The sequence below is a fragment of the Aspergillus pseudotamarii genome, assembly GCF_009193445.1.
Source record: "Aspergillus pseudotamarii strain CBS 117625 unplaced genomic scaffold BDV38scaffold_39, whole genome shotgun sequence".
Classification (NCBI taxonomy): domain Eukaryota; kingdom Fungi; phylum Ascomycota; class Eurotiomycetes; order Eurotiales; family Aspergillaceae; genus Aspergillus; species Aspergillus pseudotamarii.
The window spans coordinates 127251-153785 of record NW_022475053.1 but is presented as its reverse complement, the minus strand read 5'-3'; the positions used below and the strand labels follow the sequence as shown (position 1 = coordinate 153785).

At 47.0% G+C, this 26535-nt stretch overlaps 5 protein-coding genes across 5 annotated transcripts; 2 read left to right on the top strand and 3 right to left on the bottom strand.

Moving 5' to 3' along the window:
- Nucleotides 1-6: 6 nt before the first annotated feature.
- On the bottom strand, nucleotides 7-2910 carry BDV38DRAFT_251047 (arrestin family protein). The gene is made up of 5 exons (XM_032055014.1): nucleotides 2695-2910; nucleotides 2466-2609; nucleotides 2089-2407; nucleotides 1598-2026; nucleotides 7-1542 (listed from the first exon to the last, which is right to left on the bottom strand). The coding sequence occupies exons 1-5, from the start codon at nucleotides 2754-2756 to the stop codon at nucleotides 685-687; spliced, it is 1812 nt and encodes a 603-aa protein (XP_031911907.1). The 5' UTR covers nucleotides 2757-2910; the 3' UTR covers nucleotides 7-684.
- Nucleotides 2911-10029: 7119 nt separating this feature from the next.
- Nucleotides 10030-13231, bottom strand: BDV38DRAFT_123172 (putative telomere silencing protein Zds1). Its single transcript, XM_032051147.1, has 3 exons — nucleotides 13030-13231; nucleotides 10390-12810; nucleotides 10030-10339 (listed from the first exon to the last, which is right to left on the bottom strand). The coding sequence occupies exons 1-3, from the start codon at nucleotides 13033-13035 to the stop codon at nucleotides 10127-10129; spliced, it is 2640 nt and encodes an 879-aa protein (XP_031911906.1). The 5' UTR covers nucleotides 13036-13231; the 3' UTR covers nucleotides 10030-10126.
- Nucleotides 13232-15668: 2437 nt separating this feature from the next.
- BDV38DRAFT_272498 (SYLF and SH3 domain-containing protein) lies at nucleotides 15669-17129 on the bottom strand (the record flags this gene model as incomplete). The annotated part of the gene is made up of 4 exons (XM_032057498.1): nucleotides 15669-15690; nucleotides 15748-16811; nucleotides 16889-16992; nucleotides 17087-17129. 4 exons carry the CDS (start codon nucleotides 17127-17129, stop codon nucleotides 15669-15671), a joined length of 1233 nt encoding a protein of 410 aa, XP_031911905.1.
- Nucleotides 17130-17659: 530 nt separating this feature from the next.
- On the top strand, nucleotides 17660-20033 carry gem1 (ERMES complex Ca(2+)-binding regulatory GTPase GEM1). The gene is made up of 2 exons (XM_032051146.1): nucleotides 17660-17928; nucleotides 17989-20033. The coding sequence occupies exons 1-2, from the start codon at nucleotides 17919-17921 to the stop codon at nucleotides 19878-19880; spliced, it is 1902 nt and encodes a 633-aa protein (XP_031911904.1). The 5' UTR covers nucleotides 17660-17918; the 3' UTR covers nucleotides 19881-20033.
- Nucleotides 20034-21175: 1142 nt separating this feature from the next.
- Nucleotides 21176-25858, top strand: BDV38DRAFT_272497 (uncharacterized protein; the record flags this gene model as incomplete). Its single annotated transcript, XM_032057497.1, has 14 exons — nucleotides 21176-22179; nucleotides 22287-22551; nucleotides 22614-22811; nucleotides 22886-22961; nucleotides 22997-23150; nucleotides 23213-23278; nucleotides 23559-23624; nucleotides 23683-23710; nucleotides 23764-24191; nucleotides 24234-24544; nucleotides 24598-24765; nucleotides 24976-25027; nucleotides 25079-25367; nucleotides 25424-25858. 14 exons carry the CDS (start codon nucleotides 21176-21178, stop codon nucleotides 25856-25858), a joined length of 3540 nt encoding a protein of 1179 aa, XP_031911903.1.
- Nucleotides 25859-26535: the final 677 nt, after the last annotated feature.

Here is a 26535-nt window from a genome sequence, read left to right as displayed (position 1 = left end):
ACATCGAGGGAACCAGCCAATGGAAACTGCTTAAGGACGAGATTCGAACGACGCCGATGTGTGGCTCGAACAGTCTTCGTGGATCGAACTATCCGAAAGTAGACAAAGCGCGAAGGCTCAGCCACAGTTCGGTGGCAAGAGCTGGAGAATCATTGGGGATCTTTCTGCATGAGTTCTCCACTCCAGTCAGGAATATATTCTCGAGTACATAGTAGATCGTAGGTTTAGCTATGTTTAGCTTTGAAAGGAAGGCTAGATAGATATATATTACCATCACGGCTCTAATGCTCTCCTACAAGTATCGAGAGGAAAATGATAGGTATCAAGTGTTTGTAAAAAGTCGCCATAACTCATGTTTGTCATCGGCCTAAGCCGTTCCATACCCTGTAAACCCAACCCATCTATCTAGTATAAACGCCGGTGAACAAATCCATACCGTCCCACCTCTATTGATATATGAAAAGAGAAAAATGGAAGCAACCAGGAGCACCCAATACCCGGTCTAATATAAATACAAAACGAAGTGAGATACACGCTTTTCTTCTATCGTGAAATCAGGAGTCTCAGAAATGTAGCGCCTCTCAGCGTCCAGCGCTGACAGTACCGTAATCATCATGAATGCACATGGCCGGAGATTTTAAAGTTCCCCTCCGATATGCAGGTGGAGCGGCCTCTGTCCTGAATCTAGACTCGGGCCCGGGCCTGAACGAGTCGCAGTCTCCGGTCCTCATCATCGTGACTAGAGGAACGAGAGTGACCAAGGCCCGGCCGGTGATGAAGAATGTCAAGGGAAGGGAAGAGTTGGCTAGATCCGCGTCCAACATTTCGGATATGGGCTTGCTGAGGTGACTGGAGAGGTGGGGGGACGGGAATGTCTTCCGCAACGACAGCATCATAATCCGGCAACTCAGAATCATGTGGGCGGACAGTTGTACGAACTGCGGTCGAATAACTCGGGACACGGCTCAGAGTCTCCACTTCCGCATACTGAGGATGGAACGGGGTGGCCATTCCAGATGGAACATGCTCATGGTCAACTTCATCAGAGGGTCGCCGCGAGAGCACCGGGCTCGAAGGGCTATGAGAATTAGAACCCGATGATGGTCCAAAGTAATCTGCAGGAACCCCTAAGCGCCGTTGTTCGCTGTCGTTCTGAGGCTCATGATCGGTGGGCGACGGCTGATGGGGTCGAGTGATATGGAGATTGGATAGATTTGATAGACGGCTGTGTAGCGCAGAAGCGGAGATGTCGGTGTTTGTCAAAGCATTCATAGAAGCGAGGTTTTCAGCAGAGAGGTTGCGGCTTAGAGTGCCAAATGGTGTGCCGGGGCCACTTCCAGGTCCCGGAGTACGGTAACCATTAGGGTCAAGCTCGCTATACAACTGGTCAAACTGATGCTCGCCGTACAACGGGGGTGCCTGCTGAGCAATATCGTTGATTGCCCGTTGAGCGGATTGTGGAGTCTGGTCGATTAGGTTATTATTCTCGTCGATCGCAAGGTTTGGAGAGATAAATATCGACACAGGAAGCGTAGCTCGCAGCTGTAACCAAACTGTCAGAACGGTCGTTATGGCGAATGAGTGGGGAATGACCTACCTCGCTAATGTGACCATCTGGATTCATCAATTGAACGCGAAACTTCAGCTTATGCCTGACCTTGATGCCCTTCGTATCTGTATCTTGCAGGCACCGTGTCAGGGTTTTAGGGAGGTCCAAATAACGCGAGAATTGATAGCCCTCTGCCACTTCATCAATAATTTCCAAGGCGTTATCGTGATCCAGCTCAAACTCGTCATTCAAGATAGTGCGCGTGTTCTTATATGTGTTGCGAATAGTGTCAGGATCTTCAGGGTTGAGGGTGAGATCATGGCTCTCGATAAGTTGAGAGACAATCTGTCCAATTGTGAGACCTTTGAGTAGTGGGATAAGTTTGAAGTCAATTCGGATGCTGGTCCCAAAAATAACCGCTTTTGTTGGAGTGCTTATCGAGTACTCGATCTTGTTGGGCCAAATATTCTCCACCGACTGGAGAAATAAAGGTTAGTAATTCTATACATGGAATGATGCGCAGGAGAAATTTTGCTCACCATAGCATGAGCAAGTTCGAGAGCACTAGGTTCCAATGTCCGAATGATACGCAATGGCTTCCGGACAACTATATCCTTCGCATATTTGCGTCCTATTTCGGCTTTGAATCGGTAGGTGATATAGGTATCGCTGAGACCCTCGATACTTTCTGGCATATTACCCTCTAGAACGAGATTGAAGGGGTATTCATAGTTGCCGGCAGGCAAAAGCTCCGTTTTGCCTTTACCTGAGTCTCTGAATTTCCATGTCTTTTCATAGATTACTCGTTCCCTCCACGATTTCCTACCACCTCCAGCAGAACTGGATGGCAGATGCCAGCTGAACGCGTCGGTCAGTTACCGGAATCCACCTGTAAAACCCGGAAAATGCCTCTTACCAAACTCGCGATATACCAGTGAGGTGAAGCCGAATATGCTTGATCGACAACGGCTCTGATAAGCAAAGAAGAAGCTTTCCACTCAAGTGTGCACTGGCAGCTTCTTGTTCTCCACCGCGAAAAAGAATATAATCTTCATCAAGACTGTGACAAAAAAAACAAAGGATGTTAGTCAATTCTAACATGGAACTCGGGTTTCCGGAAATGTTTGCGGCGGGATGTAACGCACCGGATATCGAAGTACTTCGCATGACTTGCACTGCCCCCACCACTGAAAAAACTTAGGGCCATGGCGTTTCTACTAACAGCCGCAAACAAGCAGCTGCCAGGAGATAAGTAAAGAAGATCAGGAGAAACTCGAAAGGCCGGTGCTTGAAAAATAAGAAAGAGAAAAAAAGGTGGGAGGACTGAAAAGAAAAGCACCAGGAAGTCGGTTGTAAAAAAAAAAAAAAAAAAAAAAAAAAAAAAAAAAAAAAAAAAAAAAAAAAAAAAAAAAAAAAAAAAAAAAAAAAAAAAAAAAAGGGAAAAAAGAAAAAGAAACGCAAAAAAACTATGACACAAGATAACGGAAGGTTTTTCTTTTGGTGCAGTTAGTATGGAGCCTGCGACTGATCGACCGGTCACTGTCCAGATTTACAGGCAAACCGGGTCACCAACAGGTCCCACCAAGGAGAGATAAATTGTTCGACAGTGGGGGCACAGGAGCCGTTTCCGTCTCCCTCAAAAATTTGGGCTTCGGAGTTTCCTCTCTTTTGGCCCGGAGTGGCGACTAAGATGAGTCTTTAGGTTGGGAGATGATGCGATCGTTTTTAGTCGGAGTGACTAAGCTGGTCGATAAAGATAGAAAAACGAATGGTAGGATGGATAGATGAGAGAGATGGAGAGGAGATTGTATGCTATACTTCAACGACGGTCAGTTTTTTACTGGGATAAAGGTATTGACAATCAAGTTTATGTAAGAGATAGAGAGAGAAAGATAGTCGGTATCAGAAGAATACATTTAAAGCATCGCGCGGGACCAAATGAAAGTGTGCTTGCTATAGAGAGAGTATGTTATAGCAAGGAGGTGAGATTGGAGGGAACTAAAAGCAGGAACAAGGGAGCCCGGAGGGGTGGTAAGGCGAATACGTTACATCACCAAACATACCGGAGAATTGGTGGTGGACACAGGGTCCCAGCTGTCAATGATACCTGGTAAGGGATGGTATGGAAACAACTGCGTTCGTGACAAGGCCTTTTCAGGATAAAGGCCGATAAAAACTAGAAGTTAGGCGAGATAGCCGGCGGTATTTATTTCGATGGCCTTTGGTGCTCCTATCTCCTGCAAGTCATTAGCATGAAAGGTTATGACTCTTCACCTTTCTGGGATCGCCGGGCTTTTAGTACCAAGACTCGGAAGGTTATCCTCATGCTAGTAAGATCGGCCGTAGGGCGGCAGTCGGCTTAGCCGGTGTGGGCTATCACAAGGGAAACCCTTCGGGAACAACTATAGGAGGAATAATCGGAGGTGCGCTTGCATGATTTTGCTTAAGTTTTTAATTTAATTTCCCATGTCCCGCAGGTACCTACGTACAGTGCAACTATTACCAATAAGTTTCATCAGCTTATCATCAGCGACAGTGGGAATATTAATATACTAACACATCCCTACAGCGGGTAGCATGCAGCATGCAGGGCGTGTTACACAGCAGTATCCTTCTCAGCTCCAGAGCGATAGTGGGATGATATTCGTCATGATTCTCATATGTGCGATCACAACCACTTGACGATCTGCTCATCCAACGCCTGAACTTTATAACTAAGGTACTTTTGCGAGGGAATCTTCGTGTGGAAATTGATATCCGATCAATTTTGAACACGCTCCAACTACAGTGGATTTGTGGTGGCCTGATATCCCGCTACCCAACCATACAGCTGTCAGTGACTCAGTGCGGCACTGATAAGAGGCTATTGAAATAAATCCTACACGGAAGACAAGAAGTAGGGGTGATTTTTCTTTTCTTTCTTTCTTTCTTTTTTTTTATTAACAAAAAAAAAAGCAAATAAAGATCAAATAAAGATCAAATAAAAATAAATAAATGAATAAAAAATTTATCAGCTTTTACACTTTGCTTATTATGGTAGCACAGGAAGAAGCTCATAAAGTGAAATCTAAGCTCGAACCAAGATTTGTGGACATGAGAACCTATCTTTGTACAACTACATTTGGGTTCCGTTGCTCCACCAGGGGAATTCTAGGCCAGTCGACACATCATGGATCTTCGAGTCAAAGAGCTCATTCAATTTGACGCACACTCGAAAATCCGATGATCAATCCTATAATTATTGATCTTTCAAATTAGTTCTGTATTACAGTGTCTCGGACAAATAAGTTGGTGATCACGTAATGGTTTGTATAAATAGTTGATTATGCTCATTCACAAGCATTATCACAATCATAAATTTACGGTTCGAGGTAGGACCAATGCGATTAAACTCGATCTATTCCCTGTGGTCTGTATCCGTATCACCGGGGCTATGCATATACATCATACGACAATGGAGCATAATCATGAACAGCCTCATGATACCGGAAGTCGAAAACCATGTGCGAGCATGACAGTTGTTTGAGAAAGCATGTTCTACGGAGTCTACGGAGTACACCGCCTGCAGAGGGATGCTGTCTACTTAGTACTAGCAGTACGTATTATGATCCACGTGTCATGCCTTTTGCGGGATATCCAGAAACCTCCGCAGCCATTCAGAGAGAAGTTCTGTCAAGTGCAGAATACAATTAAGGTAATTACCTATACCAAGTAGTACTACTAGTACCAGGTATAGTAGTAGTAACTTAGTGACACTAACCTTATAATACGGAGTACCCAAGCCAGACTGCAGAATAGGCATGTACCTAAAAGGGTAGCTCGGGCAGTCTCGGGAGATTTTCGCATGTGATCGGGAAATCTCGCACTTCTATCGGCAGCGCAACCCGATTCTTCAATACAAGTACTGGTAATCGAATACCCATCATAACCCTTGGTCATCATACAATATTCCTACCTCGGATCCTCGATGTCAACGTTTTGGGAAAAAAAAAAAAAACAAAGTCATTCTCCAGCTCCCTACAAGGGTAATACATCACGTTCGTGAAGTTGATTACTGCCTCGTAATGGTGACGCTGATCTAAAAAAGAAGCTCTCGGGCCGCTGTTCTTCGAACACTTACCAAATGCCTAGACCACTCGAAAGGGATCGTCTTGACGCAAGCCATGATATCACGGTTGAGCTTACGTCGCAAGAGATCCTCTTTCAGGATCTTTTCTTTATTTAATTTGTTATCCTTGTTCGTGTCCCACACCTACAACAAGGATGCTAGGTAAAGATATTTGCTATGAAAGGGTTTGCACCTTCCCAAAGTGAACATGCCGTCGATCATCAGGCTACCGTCCAGGATCATATTCGGTGAGCCATGTTCCAGAACAGAAAAGTGTCCAGGGTCGACATGCAGCTTTAAGCGGTGGTCACATCATCCGAGCCAGCGAAGTAAGTGGTGTGGGTCGGATCAGAACGCTAATCACGCACTAAATTGTCACAGATAACTGTTTCAATGACCAAGGCACGGCGTACCGACTATTAGGGTATGACTTGCGAGCAGCCCTTAAGGTTAGTGTCACTGCTCTCATGAACCTCTCTGGGATTGTCTCTGGAAGCATAGGCAAAGAAAAGCCAGCTAGTAACATGAAGTATTCTTTACTTGCATACATAGAAGTGTGGCAATTTCCCATTATCCATGCTATTAGACGTATTACATGTTAATGGCCTTTCGGATGCTGTTGCAATGCAGCCGAATGGCCACAGCGGATTGTTTCACGATCCTGTATTACTATAGGTAGATGAAGATCTTCGGAGTACACAATGCCGACGGCTTCGTCAATGCGAACTCCATCGGCATGCCGAGCAAATTTTCTGGACAAGCTGGGCGACTCGGTGTCTCTATCCGGCATAGTCCTGCCAAGTCGTAAAAAAGCCCGAATCTGATATCAAGAATGTTGCATCGCAGGGCCGCCACTTTGACTCACTCACCAGCAGAGTTTGAAAGCTGTTGGAAAATGAACTCGGTGAGAATCGCTTGGGCAAATGTCTCTCACCATTGCACTCAATTTATTCAAGACATGCGAACGACGTACCCCACTACAACTTTCATGAAACAAAGAGTAACTTGCCAGACTCGACCTTGCCAAGTAGATTTGCCAGGTACACGAATACAGATAGGCTCCATATTGATACCCGCTTTCTCGGAGCTGCCCGTCTGCCCGTCATTTGCTGCCGTTGAAGAAAATTTTGACCGCTACCTTGAGGCTAGAAAAAGTTTACTGCTATCTATGGAGACTTCGTTTCCACAGCGGACGGTTACCGATGGTTCCACCCGAGATAATAATATCAGTCGGGTAACCGTATCCCGTACCAACGGAGTACAATTGGAGTTTTGACCTTGGCGCAATTTCTCCTATCTGTTAGGTCCCGATTGCGACATGGCAAAGGGAAGATAAGCCAATGATTTTTTCCATTTGGCACACGTTGGCACACGTTTATTCTTTTACCCGAACTTTGATTTTTTACCCGAACAATAAGAACAGCAAGATCTTATATTAATCTCAAGATGCGCAGACCTCTCTATCTTTACCTATACCACGTGCGCATATAATGAGTGCGGCCACAATCTAACATCCGGGTACGACATGATTGTATTTGATAACTTCAGGGTCATTAGAAGCGTAGCCCTGTGGTTGCGGCAACTTAAGTCTTCCACGCGTGAGAATACGTCGGGGAGCAATTCAAGATCGCTTGGGGATTACTCCTAGTTTCAGTATAGGATAAATCGTCATATAAATCAAACTGACTTAACCGACGGAGTAAACTCGTACGTCAAAAATCGGCATGACAGCCGTACTAGTATCCCACACTATGTCAAAGCTAAGGGAATAAGATTTTGCCGGGATTTCTATACTGCGGCAATGACCTCAAGGCTCATAGAACAGCTTAAACGCTTTGAACATTAATAGGTTTTTTTCCTGGATCTGGTGCCCACGAGACTGCCAAGTGAGCAGTCCGTCGTCGGTGGCTGAGGGACAATATATCAACTTCATAAGTCCAAGATATACCTTGTTGAATCCCTTCTATATCAATCAATCTCTATCCATGGAAACCCAAACGCTCTAATGTGACAACCTTCTCGTTGCGCAATATTCCAAGCCACTGCTTCCCGCACTCGCCACCAATGCTTCATGGTTGGACTAAAGGCACCATATTAGAACTGCATCGGGACCGGGATCAAGAAACAGCTCGCTATAAGCATATACCAATCCCCGATCCATTGTGAGGTATTTAAAACAAGTCACCGCCGGAGTCCGTAGTGGCGATCGTCACCGTTGGGCTGCACCTCTAAACATGGACCGTGAAGGTTAGTATATGCCAACCCTGAATTATAATCTGGCACACCCCAACTATCTGTAGATCAGAGATAAGATCGAGGCAGCACAGCCAATAAGGTATTTGCCCTATAGGGTAAAATCTAAAGCTTCGGACGCAAAGGTTGTTGAATCAGCCTAGTCTAGACTCTATCTACTTGCGAGAAGAGTCAACTAGATATATATCAGCCCACAGCGCTCTGGCAAATCAGGTCTTATAGGTGTTTAGTGTAGTGTAGAGGATACTGTATCCACTGATCAAGATCTGGTGACTCCATTCCCTTTCTCCACATCTATCTGCCAATCCCGGGTACATACCATGGCCCCGCTTTCGTGAGACGTATATTGAGGAACGAGAAAAATACTGATACAGTTATTCACGACGAAGATGTATAAACAAAGTGAGGGGAACAGAAGTAATGAAACAATAGTAAGAAGCACAAGCATTCATGCCAATATGTATATGATGGAAGTAGCGGTCACGCGGTAGAAGGCAAAACGATGCATATGTATAGGTAAGTTTGACACCGGCGACAACAAGAACATCACACCACCGACCCCAAAAAAATTATAATCATGAGTACAATCACAGCAGATAAAGAGCAAAGTCCTGGAAATTCAACAAGGAGAACCGATGTAGAAGCGTGAACAAATATAACGCTGTAAAAAGATGACGATATAAGTGGCACAATGCACGCGGTATCAATCTCGAACCAGCAAGGTGATCCACGGGCATGGTGATTATCTTCGACGGACTATATTGCGTATCGAAATGGATGAAAGGCAGCGACGATAAGAAGACTTGATCGACTCAGAAGATCCATCCCAGTATCACCCATAATGCCAGACCAATGGCAATGACAATCCCGGCTACTTTCAAAACAGCGACGGTATCGCCTTGACGTGCCATACGGGTCAAGCGGCTGGCGCTGCCTGTCAGACTTGTTGACAGGGAGGAGAAAACCTGATTCTGTATTCGGTATTAGTTAAATTCGGCTATTAATAGAGTTGAACGATGTTGAGGATAGACGTGAAATCTGTAAAAAAGAACTGGTAGGGTGGCGACATACCGAGTGGTCTAGAGTGTCTTGATCTCGAGCATTATCGTGGATATCGATGGTTACGGATTTCAGAGCCGAAACTTTCGACGAAAGGGAGTTCAGGAGGGCGTTGTTTTGTCTGCAAGCAAATTATCAGTAAGTCAGTCTTTACATCTACCTTTCGTGGGCTGCCCATGAGATGCTGGAGAGGAAAGGAGCGTCGTACTGTTCACGTTCGTAGGCGTCTCCCATCTTGTCAGATATGATTCTGCTTTCTTGTAGGCTCAAGTTTATTGTCTGTCACTGGTCGGTTGGCCAGTAAATCAGAGCTTAAGGAGCAAATATCGGTGAGAACTTGAATAAGTTGAGGAATATGTGAAGTCGATTGAGGTACGTGGAGACGAGGACTGAGTACAGCCACAACAGACCAGTAGCGATGATGGCGAGGCCCGTGGGGAGATTAGATGCCGCTTATCACGTGATAATATCTCCACAATGCCTACTCCTTACTCCATACATCTATGACAAACCGCACAATTTCGTACTCTGGTTGCAATGATATACGTAGTATATTCTATACAGTACCTTGACCCTCGTCATTTTAACTTTCAGAGTACCACCAAATCTACTGTGTACCATGCCATCATGTACCAATCTAAGAGTAAATCAACCCTCGGGGCATTGAGAAGGGTACAAATCAGATTCTCCTTGAGCATGCAGCATGATAAGCTGTCGGTCCATTGAAACATCTGAACTGAAAGAATAGAAATGTATAATAAAGGTGTCAAAGCAACCAGAAGTGAGAATGAATCGAGAACCCCAGACGCTATGCAAACAAATCAAGGAAAATTTGCCAATCCAAGGCAATATGATTTGCCAAGCACTATCTGGCATCACAAAATACCGCCAGGTGCAAGGCGTGTTATATAGGGAGGAGACGGAGCAGTATGTAAGAGTGTACGCTGACAGCGGTGGAATCATATGATCTCATCACTGGGTATGCAATATGATTGGTGCCTTCGTCATCCTTTGAACAGCGAAAGGCATGTACAAGAGATAATGAGGAAGACGTAATCAGTGTTCAATGTTGTGGAGGGACGGGGGCTGCCAAAGCAGGGGTATTTAAATGTGCTGTAGAAGAAATAAGGTAAGGGACAAGATACTCCTCTTTCCTGTCACCACATATCATCATCGTCATCATCTAGCTGGACATCATCACCGAATGTCGAGTTTCCATACTGATAATGTCCGGGGCCGTACGCATGCCCATTCTCATAGCCATTTTTGCTACCACGTGTATGTTGTCGATAAGGATCATGGGAGTCATCACCATATTCATACATTTGAGGATCGTCGTAGGAACTATCGCTGTAGTGTTGCATCTGGGCCTATACACGAGGTTAACGGGTGCATAGCTATAGAGTAAATAAACACTAACCTCTTGATATTGCTGATATCCTGAATAGTCATCCTGTTGGTCCTTTGTCTTCTGATGTCTCTGCGATGCCGAGGAGGCGAGCATTAGGGGATGCATCTGTTGTACCTTGGCCAAGTACGAATACATGAAGTTGCTGAGCAGAACCTGTGAGTACAACGCGCGCCGAGGATTCGCAAGTTTGATGTGGGCCATTCTATAGATAGCCCTCTCTTCCAGAATGGTGAAACGCGTCCAAGGATAATCAACGTCAGGCCGAAGTTCCCGCGGTGGCGGGTCAGGAGACAAGGTCCGAGATGAGCTTTTCTTATGATGGCTATCGTTGCTGCCCTTTTTCTTGCCACCTCCAAATAATGAAGAGAACAGGCCGGACTCCTTCTCTTTCTTTGACTCTCCCGACGTCCTTCGAACATGGTCCTTTCGACGTTCTTCTTCCAATTTAGGATCGAGCCGGTCCAAGACAAGGCTCTCACGACCACGTTGCCCTGAGTCGTTAGAAGACGGGAGAGCGTTCGCTGACTCATGGACTTTATCAACTAGTTTGACTTTGATCTTCTTAGTATCGCTCTCCTTGTCCTTTTTCTTTTCTTTATCCTTGTCCTTATCTTTCTCCTCACTGCCTAACAGCCAGTGCCAGCTTGACTTGCGGCTACCTTCTGACTCCTTCTTATCCTTCGATTTCTTCGTTTCCGGCTTGCGTTCCTCTGACAAGGTAGGAATGAATGAAAGACTATCTGTCCGGGTGCTATTGCCCGGCAGAGCCTGGGGACTGTTAGCGAAGTCACTAAGGGTACTCGCGCTGTCCTTGCTATGCACGCGGTTGTGTAGTGACCATTTGCTGGAACTTTGATCGTAATTCCCTGATCCCTTGGCGGGCGAAGCCGATGACGAAGGGGAGTCCTGAGTAAGTCCGCGTCCCGAGGTGGTACTTGAAAGTGAGGTCGGGGTCATAGGTGCTGCGCTAGTTTCCGGTGGAGGGGTTTCGATAATCTCTGGGATCTTTTGTTCTGTAGGTGGGATGTTCAAAGTTGACCGCCCGTTTGAGCTGAGGCGCGAGTGCCACTGACGTGTCTGCGAGGATGCATTCGTTTTGCTCCCGGTTTCCACCGTTGAAGACTCACTTGGCCGGTCGTTTCCAGACTGCGGCTGGTCCAATACAGATTCAAGCACGGAGCTAGTTGTTTCGTTAGACGGCGATGCTCCGGACTGAGTCGGCATCCTCGAGGCCTGATCTCGGGCTATGTTGGGAGTGGGATCGGTTGACACTCGGGCGAGACCCGAGGTCGTCTGTTCACCAAAGGAATTGGCAGATGATGATACACCCTCCTTCACATCGGAGGCTTTCGCGAATCGCTTGGAATACGGGAGCTTTTCACCCTTCTTCAAACTTCCTGCCTTTCTGTATTGCGTCCTCGTGGATCGTCTAAGACTGTGACCTGGGGGCGCAGGCGGAAGGATTGGCCTGTCTTCGTCTGCTGTGATTCCGAGGTTCTGAATTTCACTTAACAAAGTAACAGGACTCGTACTTCGCAGCTTAGAGTTATCTACCAAGGTTTCTAATTCTTGTAGATTAGGGGTCAGAGGATCTCGTCTGGACTGAGATCGTTTTCGCTCTAACCGTTCTGCCCCATCCGTATAGCCATGAGAATTGTCGATTTGTCTAGACAACATAGACCTTTTCCGCCTAAGACCGCCGGTTGACCCTTGGCGTTCCGGCCCTAGGGAGTTGAAGTCGCCAGATCTCCGCTTTATTTGCTCCGTCTTACTTTCAAGGAATGATTTGAACTCCTTAGGGGCTAACTCCGGATGCAGCCGTGCAGGAACCCAAAATAATCGGGCAGCGTCATTTTCGTCCGCGGAGGGCGAGGGTGGTACGGAAAAATCGGAGTTGAAGCTCGGAAGGTCAGGGTCGCCCGTGGCAGCTACGTCCATGGACATTCGTCGGATGGCGGCTAGATTGTTAAGTTCTTGAGCCACAGCAGCAGGGTCAGATTCGTAGTCAATATCGTTTAGGGGGAAAGAGGTGGTGGCGGTGTCTGTTGATCCAGGAGATGTGGTTGAGCTAGGTGATGCCGGACTGCTACTTTCCCTATCCAAAGAAGCGGCCCCATTAGTGGGCGGCCGGGACTGTCCGTTCACGGGATGATGATTGTTGACTGCATTTAAATGGTTCTGCAATTGTATTGACTGCGGCGAGGTAGGGGATGCAGCGCCAGCAAGATTTGGAGGAATTATTGAGATCGATTCACTCAAAGGGGAGGAAATATAGCTGAGGCGCTGGGAGTTCCTTCTGTCGTAATCATCGTCATACATATGACCAATGGCCTCCGTGACATGGTGACTTGGGTCACTAATCGACAGGTGGGACGCATGGCCCTTCCGCGTTGTGTATCCTCCGCCAGCCTCTGAGGGACTCGGTGTAGCCTTAATGGTCAAAAATACGTTAGTCCAGGTAGAGCTCTCATATGCAACCCGCAAGGTTCTGGATTGCCTGACAACCCATGATCAGCCATACAACCTTGCCTGTAGACACAGTTCTATGGCAAGGACGAAAGGAGTGGTTGGGTGGATTTCTTTCGGGAGTGGAAAAAAAAAATAAAAATAAAGGCTAGCGAACGGTAAGGGTCATGTCGACTAACGCACCTGCATGAGAGCGGTTTGACCGGAAACCTAGGAGGAAGACGACCCGAAATTGACGGAGGACCGAAGGGCGATAGGATACTCGCCTCGTGGAGAGGAGGTCACTGTACCACCAGGGCGGGAGAAACTTGAAAATAAAAGGATGTTCATGGAATCATGGAAGCGGGGAAGAAGCGTCGACGGAGAGGAAGAAACACCAGTGTGTCGGGGACGAGAGGATGCGGATAAGGGTTAGGCATCCGGCGACCTTGGGGTTTGTCGCAGAGTTTCCAGAACAAAGAGGCGAGTTTGAGGGAGGTCGGAGAGAAGAAGGGGGATATTGAGCCGACGTAAGAAGGAGGCTGAAGAAAGTTTCTAGTGGTGAATGTTGGATCAACTGTAATCGAGTTGGGGAAATGGTGGATGAGGATGGGAAATAACAATTCGGGGGGGTTGTTCAAGGAGAAAGCCGTTTGGTTGGTTGGCTGGACTTTGGACGGCTGGCTTGCGGGCGGCGAGGGAAAAAGCAGACTTGCAGTTGCTTCACTTCCACAGTTTGTGTGTAGGAACAACGAACGGTTCGGTCCAGATTTAGAGTCGGTGATCGGGGGTTTAATGATTATTACTCCATATTATACACTAACCCTCGTACCCTTCAGATCTTCTTTTTAGGGGGCAGGTCAGTTGCTCTCCTTTTTTTTTTTTTTTTTTTTTTTTTTTTTTTTTTTTTTTTTTTTTTTTTTTTTTTTTTTTTTTTTTGAGCTAGGTCACACCGGTCTGAGTTTCATCCATAAGTGCAAAAAGAATTGATTGATTTGACCAGGTTGATTTGGGAGAGTTGCTAGGTATACTATCTCTTATTATAATCATATCCTTGACTGTCAACCACAGCGCTTAGTCACATTTCTTTGCTCCACTGTTTTTCAATGGGACGATCAGAGTGGTCCTGTCTGGCCGATAGGCGATCGTTGATCAGCATCTCCCCCGTGCCTGATAACAAGTAATAGGCTTCGATTTCCGAATGGATCTGTTTTCAATTTGATTCAGACTATTGTTCTCGAGAATGGAATTTTATGTTTGATCTTTCTCGCTGCGTCCGTTCATTCTTAGTAATTCTGGTAAGTTCTGTTTCGATGTGGGAGCGTCTCTCACGTGTCCCTTAGTAAAAGTATATAAAATCCGCAACTTAATCTAACCTCTGATGTCCACTTGAGCAGCCAAGCCACAAGGATATGTATGCTAAGGGAAATCAACATCCATTCCTCGGTAGTTCCGGACATGCTGACTAGTGGTGAGGCCTCCTGTCTGCCTCCCCCTTTTAGATATGTCTCTATTCTTTTTTATTTCTTCGAATTTACTTTTAGCTCTCCTAAGAAAATGTCATTCATCTAAGTAAGACCGTGATCAGGTCTGATGTTCTGGTAGAGTCCTATGTATTGTAGTACGGTACATACATATTTTTTTGACGACTTTTTTCCACCTGTCTGCCCCAGCTATGTAAGGAGATAGTGGATAGTCGTATAATCAAAGAACCACAGTGGCTCCGTGACAAGCATGATTGGACACCTGATTTAATTCATGCGCTCATGATCCTACTTAATTACTAGTAGTATATTATTGCCCTGAAAGCTCATGTGTTCGCAAAGAATACATGCTGGGCTGGAGGTCCGTCCACCATCTCCATTAACAAGCCATCACCGGGAATGTCGCCATGCCTTTCTCAGCCTTGTTGACCTCTGACAACTGAGAAAAGCATTAGCTAGCCACCTCTTTACATTTTACGAGTATTACTTGGCGGGTCTCATGCCTCGAGTCCGTGACCTTCATTGGCTGAGAGCGTCTGATGACTTCGGAGGAATTTATGGCTGACGGGCCCTGCCCCGTGGATAATACAGAGACGCGAGGTATGGTTGGAATGCGATGTCGCTTAATCCGTCTAAACTATTCCTAGGAATGTACACGCACGTTTTGCGCAGAATATATGCCGAAGACTTTTCGCCCTGCCGGTGGCGACACTCTATGACTCGGGGTTGGTGGTCACAAGTGGGCAGTCCCTTCTTTGTTTCATCCCTTCTTTTGAGGGAAGCCAATAAACTGGGCACTGCGCAGCTAACTCTCGCAAGCGAGGAGAAGAGAAGGGAAACGAAAGGAGAGCCGAAACAAAATGATGTAATCCACGAATGATATAAACAGCGCGGAGGGGAAATTTTCATTCTAAAACCAAACCTGCAAGCCAAATCCCAACTTCGAAACGCATGCACAAGGATAATGGAAACTATAAACACCTGGGGAAAGCAACAAGGAACATAACACGACAAAAAAGCGAAAAAAGAAAAAGAAAAAGAATACAGACAGACAAACAGACAGGGAAGTACTGCAAAATCCAGATATACAAAACATCTCCGTGGTTTCCTTATGAGTTCATCCCGGACACGCCGTTCAAGCCACTTCGTGTAAAGACAACACCATCGCTTACACTAGAAAGCTGAAACAAGAATTTCCGGTCCAAATCGGGTATGATACGACTTGCAGAATGGACCGAAACGCACTCGGTTCGATTGTGAATCATAAAACGACGAAAAGATTCTAGGAGGAAAAGCGGGCTTGATTTCTTGGTTCGTTAGTATTCGTTGCGCATTAGCCAGGGGTTGGCAGTAAGATTTCTAGGCCGTGTCGACATAGTTCCTTCAGAACAGTTCGTTAGTCCAAAGACCTGAGCTAACTGGGAAAAAGATTCCTTACGCAGGGAAGATGCCAACCCGATCTCCGATGCGCCCCGTCCACCAGTCTTCCTTCTTCTCGGTGCGCTTGACGATCGTGATGATGTCGCCTTTCTTGAAGCCCAGATCCCCTTCTTGATCAGCATCGAAGGTGTAAAGGGCAATCGCCTGGTCTTGGCGCAGAGACGGGGCTTGTCCTGTTCGTTGCCCGAAAACAGGCTTGGGTGCCGTGGGTCGGCTGGGCTTGTGGTCAGAATAAACATAGTCCTCCTCGAACGGTGCTGTGTTACTTCGGCTGCGGCTGTATGTGTCAAATGTATCATTGCGAGGGCTACGAGTGGTCGATGAGCGGCTCAACCCCCCGGCAGGCCGGTCGTATATATCATCGGCCCATGTGTTTGCGCGACGGGGTCGGTCCCGGTACTCGTAGGTATCCACATCATTGGCACCTGTGCGGTCACGTCGAAGACCCTGTCCATACGCATCTCCCCGTCGTCCCTCCCACACCACGTCATCATGATGGTCGTCGTAAATGGGTATGTCATTGTACATCGCATCGCCGTTTCTCGCGTTGCCATAAAATGCGCGGGAATTTAGTACACGCATGAGGGGATCCGCGCTTGGGGGTGGTCTAATAGTCCCACTGAGTAACTGCCGTGCTGACACTCGGCTATTGTAGAGTTTCTCATTCGCATCCTTCCGTTCCACTAGCATGCTTCCCTCCAAGCTGATACCTGCGAAGAGACCCTTCGTCTTGGAGTAAGAGAAGACTGCGGCCACGCCTTTTGTGCTTGCCGCTCCGGCAGCCTCTGCATTGCGTCCCACTGGTCCTGCGGCGAGCGAAACGTTACCGCCAAGAGTTAGTGTTCCCACCTGAGAAAACGTTCGGACAGCAGCGGCATCGTTGAGAATGAAGACGAAGTCAGTTAATTCGAATCCAATCTGACCTCCAAATCCGGCACCTGCGGTTGCGATAGCCGAGGGAGCAGACCAGGAGCCATCCGCCAAGCGGGCAACAACAACGCCCGAGCCAAATCGAGCGGAGCCTAGGAAACCGGCCTTGAGAACGGTGAGGACCGCAAGCCCCTAGCAAACCAGTGGTCAGTTTCCGACACTACTTGATCCACAAGCTGTAACTAAGTGTTTGTGAGGTCGTTCTTTACCTTAGCACCTGCTAGGATTTCAGGAGGAATGATTTTATCGGGACCAAAAGCTTGTCGAGGATCGATAAACGAGGCAAGAATTTTACCAGCCTTTCTACACTCGCCTGTTGTGTAGAAACAACGTTAGTATAGGACTCTTAAGACCCCCCTCTATGCGTAGTGCGGGGAAACTTTGGCGGGTAGTGAAATGAAACCTACTATTCAAAGATGAAGGCAAGGGATTGTGAATCCCGAGAGGCATTTTGACTGTACTCGCTAGGACCTGAAGGGTAAAGATGGTAGGAGGATTGGAGGAGGTTCTAGGAGACGACTGCGCCGGAGAAGTTGATAGCTGGATATTTTGCGGAGTCCGTTCGCCGTTCGGATGGGGAGATGACCGAGAGGTGGACCTGACTAAGTGACAGTTTCACAGTAAAATAAGGTCGAGATTTCCGCAGTTCCGGTTGTAAGTGAGTGGTGGGATTACACGTACACCGCAGTAAAGCATAGATGAAGAAGAGACTTTTACAAAATTCTTAGGCTAGAAAATGGTGGATTTCTTTTCAGGTTAATCAATTATCCATAGTTCAAGTGATCAATAGTTTTCGGAGGAGAGCAAGTTCCGCAAGCAGCAGCCTACCGCGGTATGTTTAGATTGGTAACTGAGTGGCTGGGTCGTTCTATCAATCGTTTGTAAACGTAAACCCCAGATTATAGTACCAATATAGTCATACATTTCCTACAGTCACAATATGATCGAAGCTTTTCTTCTATTAATAAAATTTGAAACTAGCCACATCGTCGTCGTTTTCACGTTACTAGTGATACATTAATGATTGATTCCAGCGAATGGTTGAAACCTGAGGCTGCAAGACGGCACAGCCACCGCCGAACCTCCGAGGATCACCGCAATAGCAACTGAATACCGAAAGAGCTTTGTCCAACCATTTGAGTCTCCGTTTTCCGATTACGGTGCTGCACTGACGTTTCATGAAGAATGCGTCTGGCAATGATTTGAAAAGGCGTTTTCAATCGCCTTCCTTTGTCCAAGATGGCTACAGGTGCGATAATACTGTCAACTACACAAGTTGGGGTCACGGGGCGACACTGACTCTTTCCAGTGCGAATTTGTGTTTGTGGAGATGAGGGCACTGGAAAGTCCAGTCTCATCACATCACTGGTGAAAGGGGTCTTTGTGACAAATAAGATCCAGCCAATTTTGCCCCAGATCACGATTCCTCCCACGATCGGAACCCCCGAGAATGTTACTACAACTACAGTGGTGGACACTTCTGCTGTCCCTCAAGAGCGGAGCAATTTAGCAAGGGAGATCCGGAAATCGAACGTGATTTTGCTTGTATATTCAGATCATTATAGTTATGAACGCGTGGCGCTGTTCTGGCTTCCATACTTTCGCTCTTTGGGAGTCAATGTACCCGTGGTACTGTGCGCCAACAAGTCCGATCTCGCCGCGGATCATAGTGAAGCACAAGTCATTGAGGAGGAGATGTTACCGTTGATGGCAGAATTCAAGGAAATCGACTCATGCATTCGGACAAGCGCGCGAGAACACCGCAATGTGAACGAAGCTTTCTTTCTCTGTCAAAAGGCGGTCACTCACCCAATTGCGCCCTTATTCGACTCCAAGGAGTCGGCTCTGAAACCGGCAGCCGTCGCGGCATTACAACGGATTTTCTATCTCAGCGATAAGGACCGTGACGGTTATTTATCTGATAGGGAGCTCGAGGATTTCCAGATGAGATGCTTCGAAAAACCTTTGAGCGAGGAAGACTTGGTGCATATAAAGGAAACCATTCAGAAGGCACATCCAACCTCAGTGACCCCTTCTGGTATTGATTGCCGAGGGTTTATCCATCTTAACAAAATGTATGCCGAGAAAGGGCGCCATGAAACAGTCTGGATTATACTGCGGGCTTTCCAGTACACAGACAATCTCTCGCTCCAAGAAAGCTTTCTCCATCCTAGATTCGAGGTCCCACCATATGCGTCTGCCGAGCTTTCCCCAGAAGGATATCGATTTTTCGTGAATCTCTTCCTCCTCTCAGACAAGGATAACGATGGAGGATTGAACGACGCCGAATTGGCGTCATTATTTGCGCCAACCCCTGGCTTACCCGCTTCATGGGCAGACGGCTCATTCCCATCTTCTACTGTTCGGAATGAAGCTGGTCATGTTACACTTCAGGGTTGGCTTGCACAATGGAGTATGACTACATTTACATCGCCAAAAACGACCTTGGAGTATCTGGCATATCTTGGATTTGAATCATCCGACAGAAGCAATCCTTCTACAACGGCAGCATTAAAAGTAACGCGGCCGCGAAAGCGAAGAAAGCGCCCTGGGAGGGTGGGTCGTAATGTTGTACTCGGTCATGTCCTTGGGCCTCCCGGCTCAGGCAAATCTGCGCTTCTCGACGCCTTCCTTGCGCGCGGCTTCAGCACTACATATCATCCTACAATTCAACCCCGCACTGCGGTCAACACAGTGGAACTTCCAGGGGGTAAACAATGTTACCTGATTCTGGACGAGTTGGGTGAGCTAGAGCCTGCCATACTAGAAAATCAGGTGAAGCTATTGGACCAGTGTGACGTCATTGTGTACACTTACGACTCCTCGGATCCCGATTCATTTGCGTATATCCCTGACCTGCGATCCAAATACCCTCACCTCGAGGAGCTTCCAAGTGTGTTTGTGGCTCTTAAGGCTGATCTCGATCGGACAACCCAACGGGCTGAGTATCAACCGCACGAATATACTGCGATGTTAAATATGCCCAGCTCACCTCTTCATGTTAGTGTGACTTGGAGTTCAATGCAAGAGGTCTTTGTCCATATCGCTGAAGCCGCTATGGAGCCCAGTACGGCATTTCCACGGAGCGAGGAAGATGTTGAGGGTAAATGGATGGCCTGGGGAATTGCGCTGGGCGCTGTTGTCTGTGCTGGAGCAGCCGCGGTAATGATTTGGCGACGGGTGAGTGGAAGTGGAACTTGAGGGTGATATCCATGTCTTTATGGCGCTGTATGCAAGATACCCAAGGCATTCATTCAAATCGGCGATGATTGGGCAGAGAAATGACTTTTTATGTTCAGAGGGAAAGGAAAAAGTGCATCTGTATACCGCCCGAGCTACGGATATATTCCACGTAGTAGTATTATCATTATAAACTTGTCCCCTTACTTTGGTCGAAATGCCAAAGGGAAACTTATTCTGAGCGCCGATCTAGGATCCTTAGAATGTTTTTTGGTAGGCTACTGTACGGAGTAGACAAAGCGGAGAAAGATATGGAAATACCGATAATCATTGGAACAGCGGTTGGGTAGCCCCACGGATCCGCCTCGTGCACGCGAGAAAGCGGCGGCCAACCCCAGAAAAGCTTCTCCTCACGAACGCCCTTTGGCCCTCCCCTCCCTTTGTCGCTCTCCGCTTTCCTCTATTTCCCCCTGAGGGCTTCGTGTTCTCGCCGGTTCCGTAACATAAGCAGTTCTTTCTCCTGTTTCCCCGCCGTTGTTGAGTATTTAATCCTGATAGCTTTTCTGTGCTCCCAGCTGCAGACGGAACTCCGATCGTTTCTCCGCCCATCGTTGCTAGGTTGAACTGCTGCTCACCACTCCCCGGCAGCCCCGGACACCTATCATCAATTGAGGGCAGGCGTTAGAGGGTCTTCTTGTGTTTTTTCTTTTCGCTTTTTGGAATATTGTGCATTGCCTCATCGGTTCTTATCAACTAATTTCAAGTCTCCAAATCACGCCACCTTGGGCAGCACCACTCGGGGTGCCGCTCTTGGGGGAAAATTCACCACAGAATTGCGTGACTAGCCTATCGCAGCTGCCATTGTCTCACAAGTGATTCATTTGCATTAGCTGATTTGTGGTTAGCATCACGGTAGCAACCATGTTGTAAGGCTCACCCTCCGAGGCCCATGATCTATACTCTCCCTCTTATCTGTCTCTCTGTTGAACGTGTTGATTGGTTGGCACGTGGCTTGTCGCTGCTGCACTTTGATTTAGCTTTGTTTTTTTTCACTGTTATTTAGTCATATAAGCTTTAATTTTGTTGCGCTTCTCTTTCGATGACGGCATTGTTGCGACGTTTCTCTTGCTGACTTCGAACTAGCGTCCTACCCCCGCCTCCGCCTCGCTATACCGTACCGATTGCATACGCAGCTGGTGCGTCGAATGGCATGGCGGTTCCAGTTGTGGAGACCAACAACATAATTAGCCATCCGGAGGGTGGTTGTCCACTGCAGGTCGGAGAAGGTATGTTTGCGACATGGCGCAAAGTCCCTCATGGCATCGAAGCCCCACTATTACCGAGCTTTGGATCATGCTAATGCTGGTTTTGCGACAGGGACTTACCACCTCAAAGATGACTTGCACCTCGCAACACCTCCTCCACATCCTTCCGAGGCCCCCGTCGTAAATCCTAACCCTCTTGCGACTGTCCCAACCCCCCCAACATCCGGCGTCAAGCTGTCGCTGGTTACTGTTGGCCAACGAAACAAGATTCCTGTGTTTACCTTGAAAGAGAAAGTGACTGCGCCACCATTCGCAGATGGCAACCCTGCTTTAGCGGCCGTCCCTACAAAAGATGGCTTGAAAAGACGGAAGCCCAAGAATAACATCATAAAGAGCAGTTCGTCATTTGTCTCGCGGGTTATCACTCATGAGGCTTCTTCCAAACGACTCAATGATCGGAACCCTGACGGTCTGTTCGCCTTCGCTAATATCAATCGGGCATTCCAGTGGTTGGATCTTAGCTCAAAAAACAAAGAGGAACCGCTGGCGAAAATCCTCTTCACCAAAGCGCACATGTTGACACATGATATCAATGAGCTAACAAAAAGCTCTTCTCATATCGACATTGCTATGGGCTCGTCGGCTGGCGACATAATCTGGTACGAGCCTATCTCCCAGAAGTATGCACGGATCAATAAGAATGGAGTCGTCAGCAATTCTCCAGTAACGCATATCAAATGGATTCCTGGGTCAGAGAATATGTTCATGGCTGCGCATGCAAATGGACAGTTGGTCGTATATGATAAGGAGAAGGAAGATGCGCTTTTCACGCCTGAAATTAGCAATCATTCCGCAGAGGCGATGAAAGCATCTAGTCGACTACCGCTGCAGGTGCTGAAATCAGTAAACTCCAGGAACCAGAAAACTAACCCGGTTGCATTATGGAAACTTGCCAATCAGAAGATCTCCCAGTTTGCCTTCTCTCCGGATCAAAGGCATCTGGCCGTGGTTCTAGAGGATGGGTCGCTCCGCGTGATGGACTATCTTAAAGAAGAGTATGTTTTATGGTCTTTGCGCTTTCTGTTCCGTTTCAGTTGGGGCAGATGGCGAGTGATGAACGACCAGCTAACAAACTGGATAGGGTCCTAGACATTTTCCGTAGTTACTATGGAGGTTTGATATGCGTTTGCTGGTCACCTGACGGCAAATACATTGTGACGGGTGGCCAAGATGATCTGGTGACGATATGGTCATTTCCGGAGCGCAAGATCGTCGCACGATGCCAAGGGCACAATTCTTGGGTCTCTACCGTTGCATTCGACCCATGGCGCTGTGACGAGAGGACATACCGGTTTGGGAGTGTTGGGGATGATTGCAGGCTGCTACTATGGGATTTCAGTGTGGGCATGCTGCATCGCCCTAGAGCTGTACGTTACCCCCCAAGTCTTTCTTGCTAGGGGCATGGGATTAACACATTACGCCGTAATAGCATCAAGCTACCGCCCGGCAGCGGTCCAGCATGATTGCAAGCAATACACAGCACTTCAATCGCCACAGAGCCGACAGTGCAAGCAACCGGATGAGGTCGGATTCCCAACGAACTGCAGACACTTACAATGATTACGACTCTGCTGTCCGTCATCCGGTAGAACCTAGGGCTCGGACAGCCCTATTACCACCTATAATGGTACGTTGTCATAGCGATTCTCACCATATTCATCAGACTGCATATCAAACTGATGAGAACTAATCGGTTAATAGTCAAAAATCGTCGGGGATGACCCTATCTGCTGGTTGGGATTCCAAGAAGACTCGATTATGACCTCTTCTCTTGAAGGTATGGATGCTTTTCGTACGTCAACTCAACCATAGCAGCAACTGACATAACTGAAGGTCACATTCGCACCTGGGATCGCCCACGAGAAGGTATTAATGATAGTTACAATGGTAACACCTCGTCGCCCGCGATCAGTACCAGTGCCGCCGGGTCTGGGTCGGGCATAGCAGACTCGGCCATGGGCTCATTGTAGCCGTTCACTCCGGTTGTGCGAGTCAATGTTGTCTGTATATATGTACACTTGTAACTAGATATACCCATTTGAACGTGACCTATAGCTTCTTTGAATATCACCTAATAGTAGGGGTCAAGGAAAGGTAATTTAACGAGCTTTTATGATTAATGTACAATACTGTATGCTACTAGTAATAGTAGTAATAGTATAACTTCTAATACATACTCATCAGCATCTGTTGAGTTTAGATTTCATTTTAATGTGGTTGTACATACTCCGTCTCGGAGTAGAGATCGGACTAAAACTGTATTCGGACTACATCTATTCCGATAAGCTACTTTATCTTTCTAAGGTTCCTTCCATCCACTTCCTATTCTTTCCTCACACACTTTTGTGTTCCCTTAACACTTCCGGGAAAACAGCTCTCTACGCAATGGACCGAGTTTCGAAGGGCGGTACGTTAAGGAAGAATGGAAGTTTAACCTCCTGTGAGCCGTGTCGCATGTCGAAGATTAGATGTGATCATAGAAGACCTATATGTAAAAGATGCGAGACCCGACGCCTCAGCAAGAAGGTGAGAATGACATCCTAATCTAGAAAGTGATGGATTTTCTGACGCAACAATAGTGCTATTACCATCCAGCTCCTATGACAAAGCCGAGCAAAGTCCCTGCAGGCGAACCCGATGTTGCTACTTGCAGAAGTATCAACCAAGATATCGATTCTTCCCTCATCAGTGACCTCACTGAGGTACCACCATTAAGCTGTACTTACCTCGGGTCAACAAGCTTCCTGTCAGTTTTCCGTGACACGCAACCAGGCTTGTCTCCAAACCCCATACCGCATGCAGTCCTACGAGGGCGATGGAGCCGTGATCATACGTATGTGGCATCGCGTCTGGTTCAGCTACTGTCTGCCTTTGAGCTCTGCGAAGAGTTGCTTATAGGTCACTATGAGCGATGCCCGTGTACTATCATCCCGCTGCAACTCATTCTACAGCCCCTCAAAATGGCCAGGACCTACTTAGAATCAGGCGGCTGGGGCAAGGATCTGCAGTATGAAGAGATATATTCTAAGATTACGCAGAATACTGCCAGGCCGTTTCCTGATCCTCGTAGTCCCTCAAGCGCATGGGACTTTTACACTCTATTCACCGGCGCAAACCTGAGATGGGAGTTCATAGGCATCATATTTTCCTTCGCAGGATTAGGCGCATTAAGTAGCGAAAGAAAGCTGTTCAAAATCGATGGTCAAGGGTCGATGTCTGCCAATGCATTTGCAGAAGAAATGACTGCAGCAAGTACCATGTGTATCGAGATATGCAAGCAACTTGATAAAGTTAATGACTTGATGCTATGGTTATATGTAATACATAGCGCGCTCGCCTCAGATATCTTCGGAGAAACAAGTATTGTTTTCAGGGAATGGAAAAGCTTAGACCAGAGCTAACAACTCGACTAGGCCATCGCAACTATGAGCAGCTTGGCGATCTGGTGTCCCATGTTTATGCCCTGGGTCTACATCGCCTCCAGTCGCCCGACAATGACGTCCCTTTCTTCATCGCCGAGACTCGAAAGAGGATTTTCGGTGTTGCATACCGTTGGGACAAGAATTCGGCTACCCTTTTTGGTAGGCCTCCTCGCCTCCCTTACCACTACTGTGAGACAAGTCTCCCATTAGACATAGACGATGACTCAATACTTCGCCAAGAACCACTTGAATCACTATTGCAGCAACTGGGATCCGATGGGTGGAATACCACAGGCGTCAGCAATGGCACACTTCGCCATGCAACGATACTCAGGCTGCGCTTCATGATATCCGTACTTAGTGAACAAGTTTTAGAACTGTCACTGGGACGAAGAACCCCAGACTTTACCGAGAAGCTTCGGTATAGCTGCAAGAATATCTTTTGACATAGCCAATGCTGACATCTTAGTAGAACAACCTACGAACAGTGCCTGCAAATGTGGTCACAAATTCCCCAAGAGTATCACTATAGCGCAGACTCCTGGGGGAGGCTAAATCCCCGTTCATGCGTTTCAATTATACTCGTTTATTTGGAATACCTGTACACGGTGTTTCAAGTAGAGCGGATCCGCTGTCGCGAAAACCAGGACTATACGAAGGATCTCCTTGACACATCAATGAAGGTACTTTCCGTGGTCAACGATCTTATGAAACATCGCGAACAGGCAGGCAATAATATTATCAAGAGTTTCTTCTGCATCGTGAGTTCTGCCTTGCCACTTGTCCAACCAATGGCTAACTAAGCTCTACGCTGTAGCTTCTTTTCAATGCCCTTCCAACTGCAGGCGCCCTCGCCACAGAAGTACATCGGTGCACTATCGCAGAAATTCCCCTACCCTGCTCTGCGTCCCGCTCCGAGATCATCCGTAAACTAAGCGTCTTCGTCGCATGGCTTGGTAGCGCTGATCCTTCCATAAGCCACACTCATCGAATATGCGTGGATATTAACAAAGCCATAACGAAATTGCTAGATGACACTTTGAATTATCGGCCTTCGTGTCGATCTGCAGAGCAAATGCTAGGCCCTATCCAGGGCCACGAACCGTCAGAAGAAAGCTCTTCTGGCTCCGTGATGCCCTGGGCGAATGTCGCGGATCTACCAGACTTAGCGACTTTCGGCACTAGCGCTGACTTCCTCAGCTGGTTGGATGACCTGGGATTTGGATCTACCCTACCTGAGCTTTTTGTATAAGAACTTTCCCAGGCTGGGTTTCTGAAACTATCTCACAGCTTAGGATGGGGACATTAGGGTTGATATTTATTGAAGATTATATGCTCAAATAGCCATTAACTGTATGTATCACTGGCATATGATGTTGGTATAAATAATTCAACATGTAAACACAAAACTATACAACTCAATGTATGGTTCGCCGAGGGCCTACCGTATACTATCGAAAATTGCCAGCATCAATCTCATTATCTATGGATTATCAAGCGAATGGCCCTAAAAGTCAGAGTTCGACACGTACATATATTGTATGTATGTACTATATGCAAAGACTACTAAACTCAATGCGACCGGATGTCTGCACGAAGAGTGCGGCGTGTTTCCCCCCTTGCATATTTATTACCTCCGCCATGAACATCACCTATGATACATCCAATCCGGACAACGATAAGACCGAGGGTAACAAAAACCAGGCGAATAAAATTTATCTAATGATTAATGCTAAGAGAAAAAATAAATGAAAAGAGACGCATGATAAAAATAAAGTTCATTAATAAGTTGCGTACATACATAAAACTTGTTACTTCATGAACCGTGCAGCTAGCGCATGATGAAAAGATAGACAGGAAAAGAAAGTTGAAGAGAGCAAAAAGGAGTAATACTACCTCATAGCGTCAATTCCAAGTTTGTACACGTTC

What these genes read in the sequence shown, in the direction of transcription:
- BDV38DRAFT_251047 (XM_032055014.1), bottom strand. Translation starts at nt 2,756, where the DNA reads ATGGCCCTAAGTTTTTTCAGTGGTGGGGGCAGTGCAAGTCATGCGAAG. An exon ending in GCGAAGTACTTCGATATCCG is followed by an intron (nt 2,610 to 2,694) that starts GTGCGTTACATC and finishes TTTTTGTCACAG; the next exon opens with TCTTGATGAAGATTATATTC. An exon ending in TCGAACTTGCTCATGCTATG is followed by an intron (nt 2,027 to 2,088) that starts GTGAGCAAAATT and finishes TTATTTCTCCAG; the next exon opens with TCGGTGGAGAATATTTGGCC.
- BDV38DRAFT_123172 (XM_032051147.1), bottom strand. An exon ending in GATATCAGCAATATCAAGAG is followed by an intron (nt 10,340 to 10,389) that starts GTTAGTGTTTAT and finishes CCTCGTGTATAG; the next exon opens with GCCCAGATGCAACACTACAG.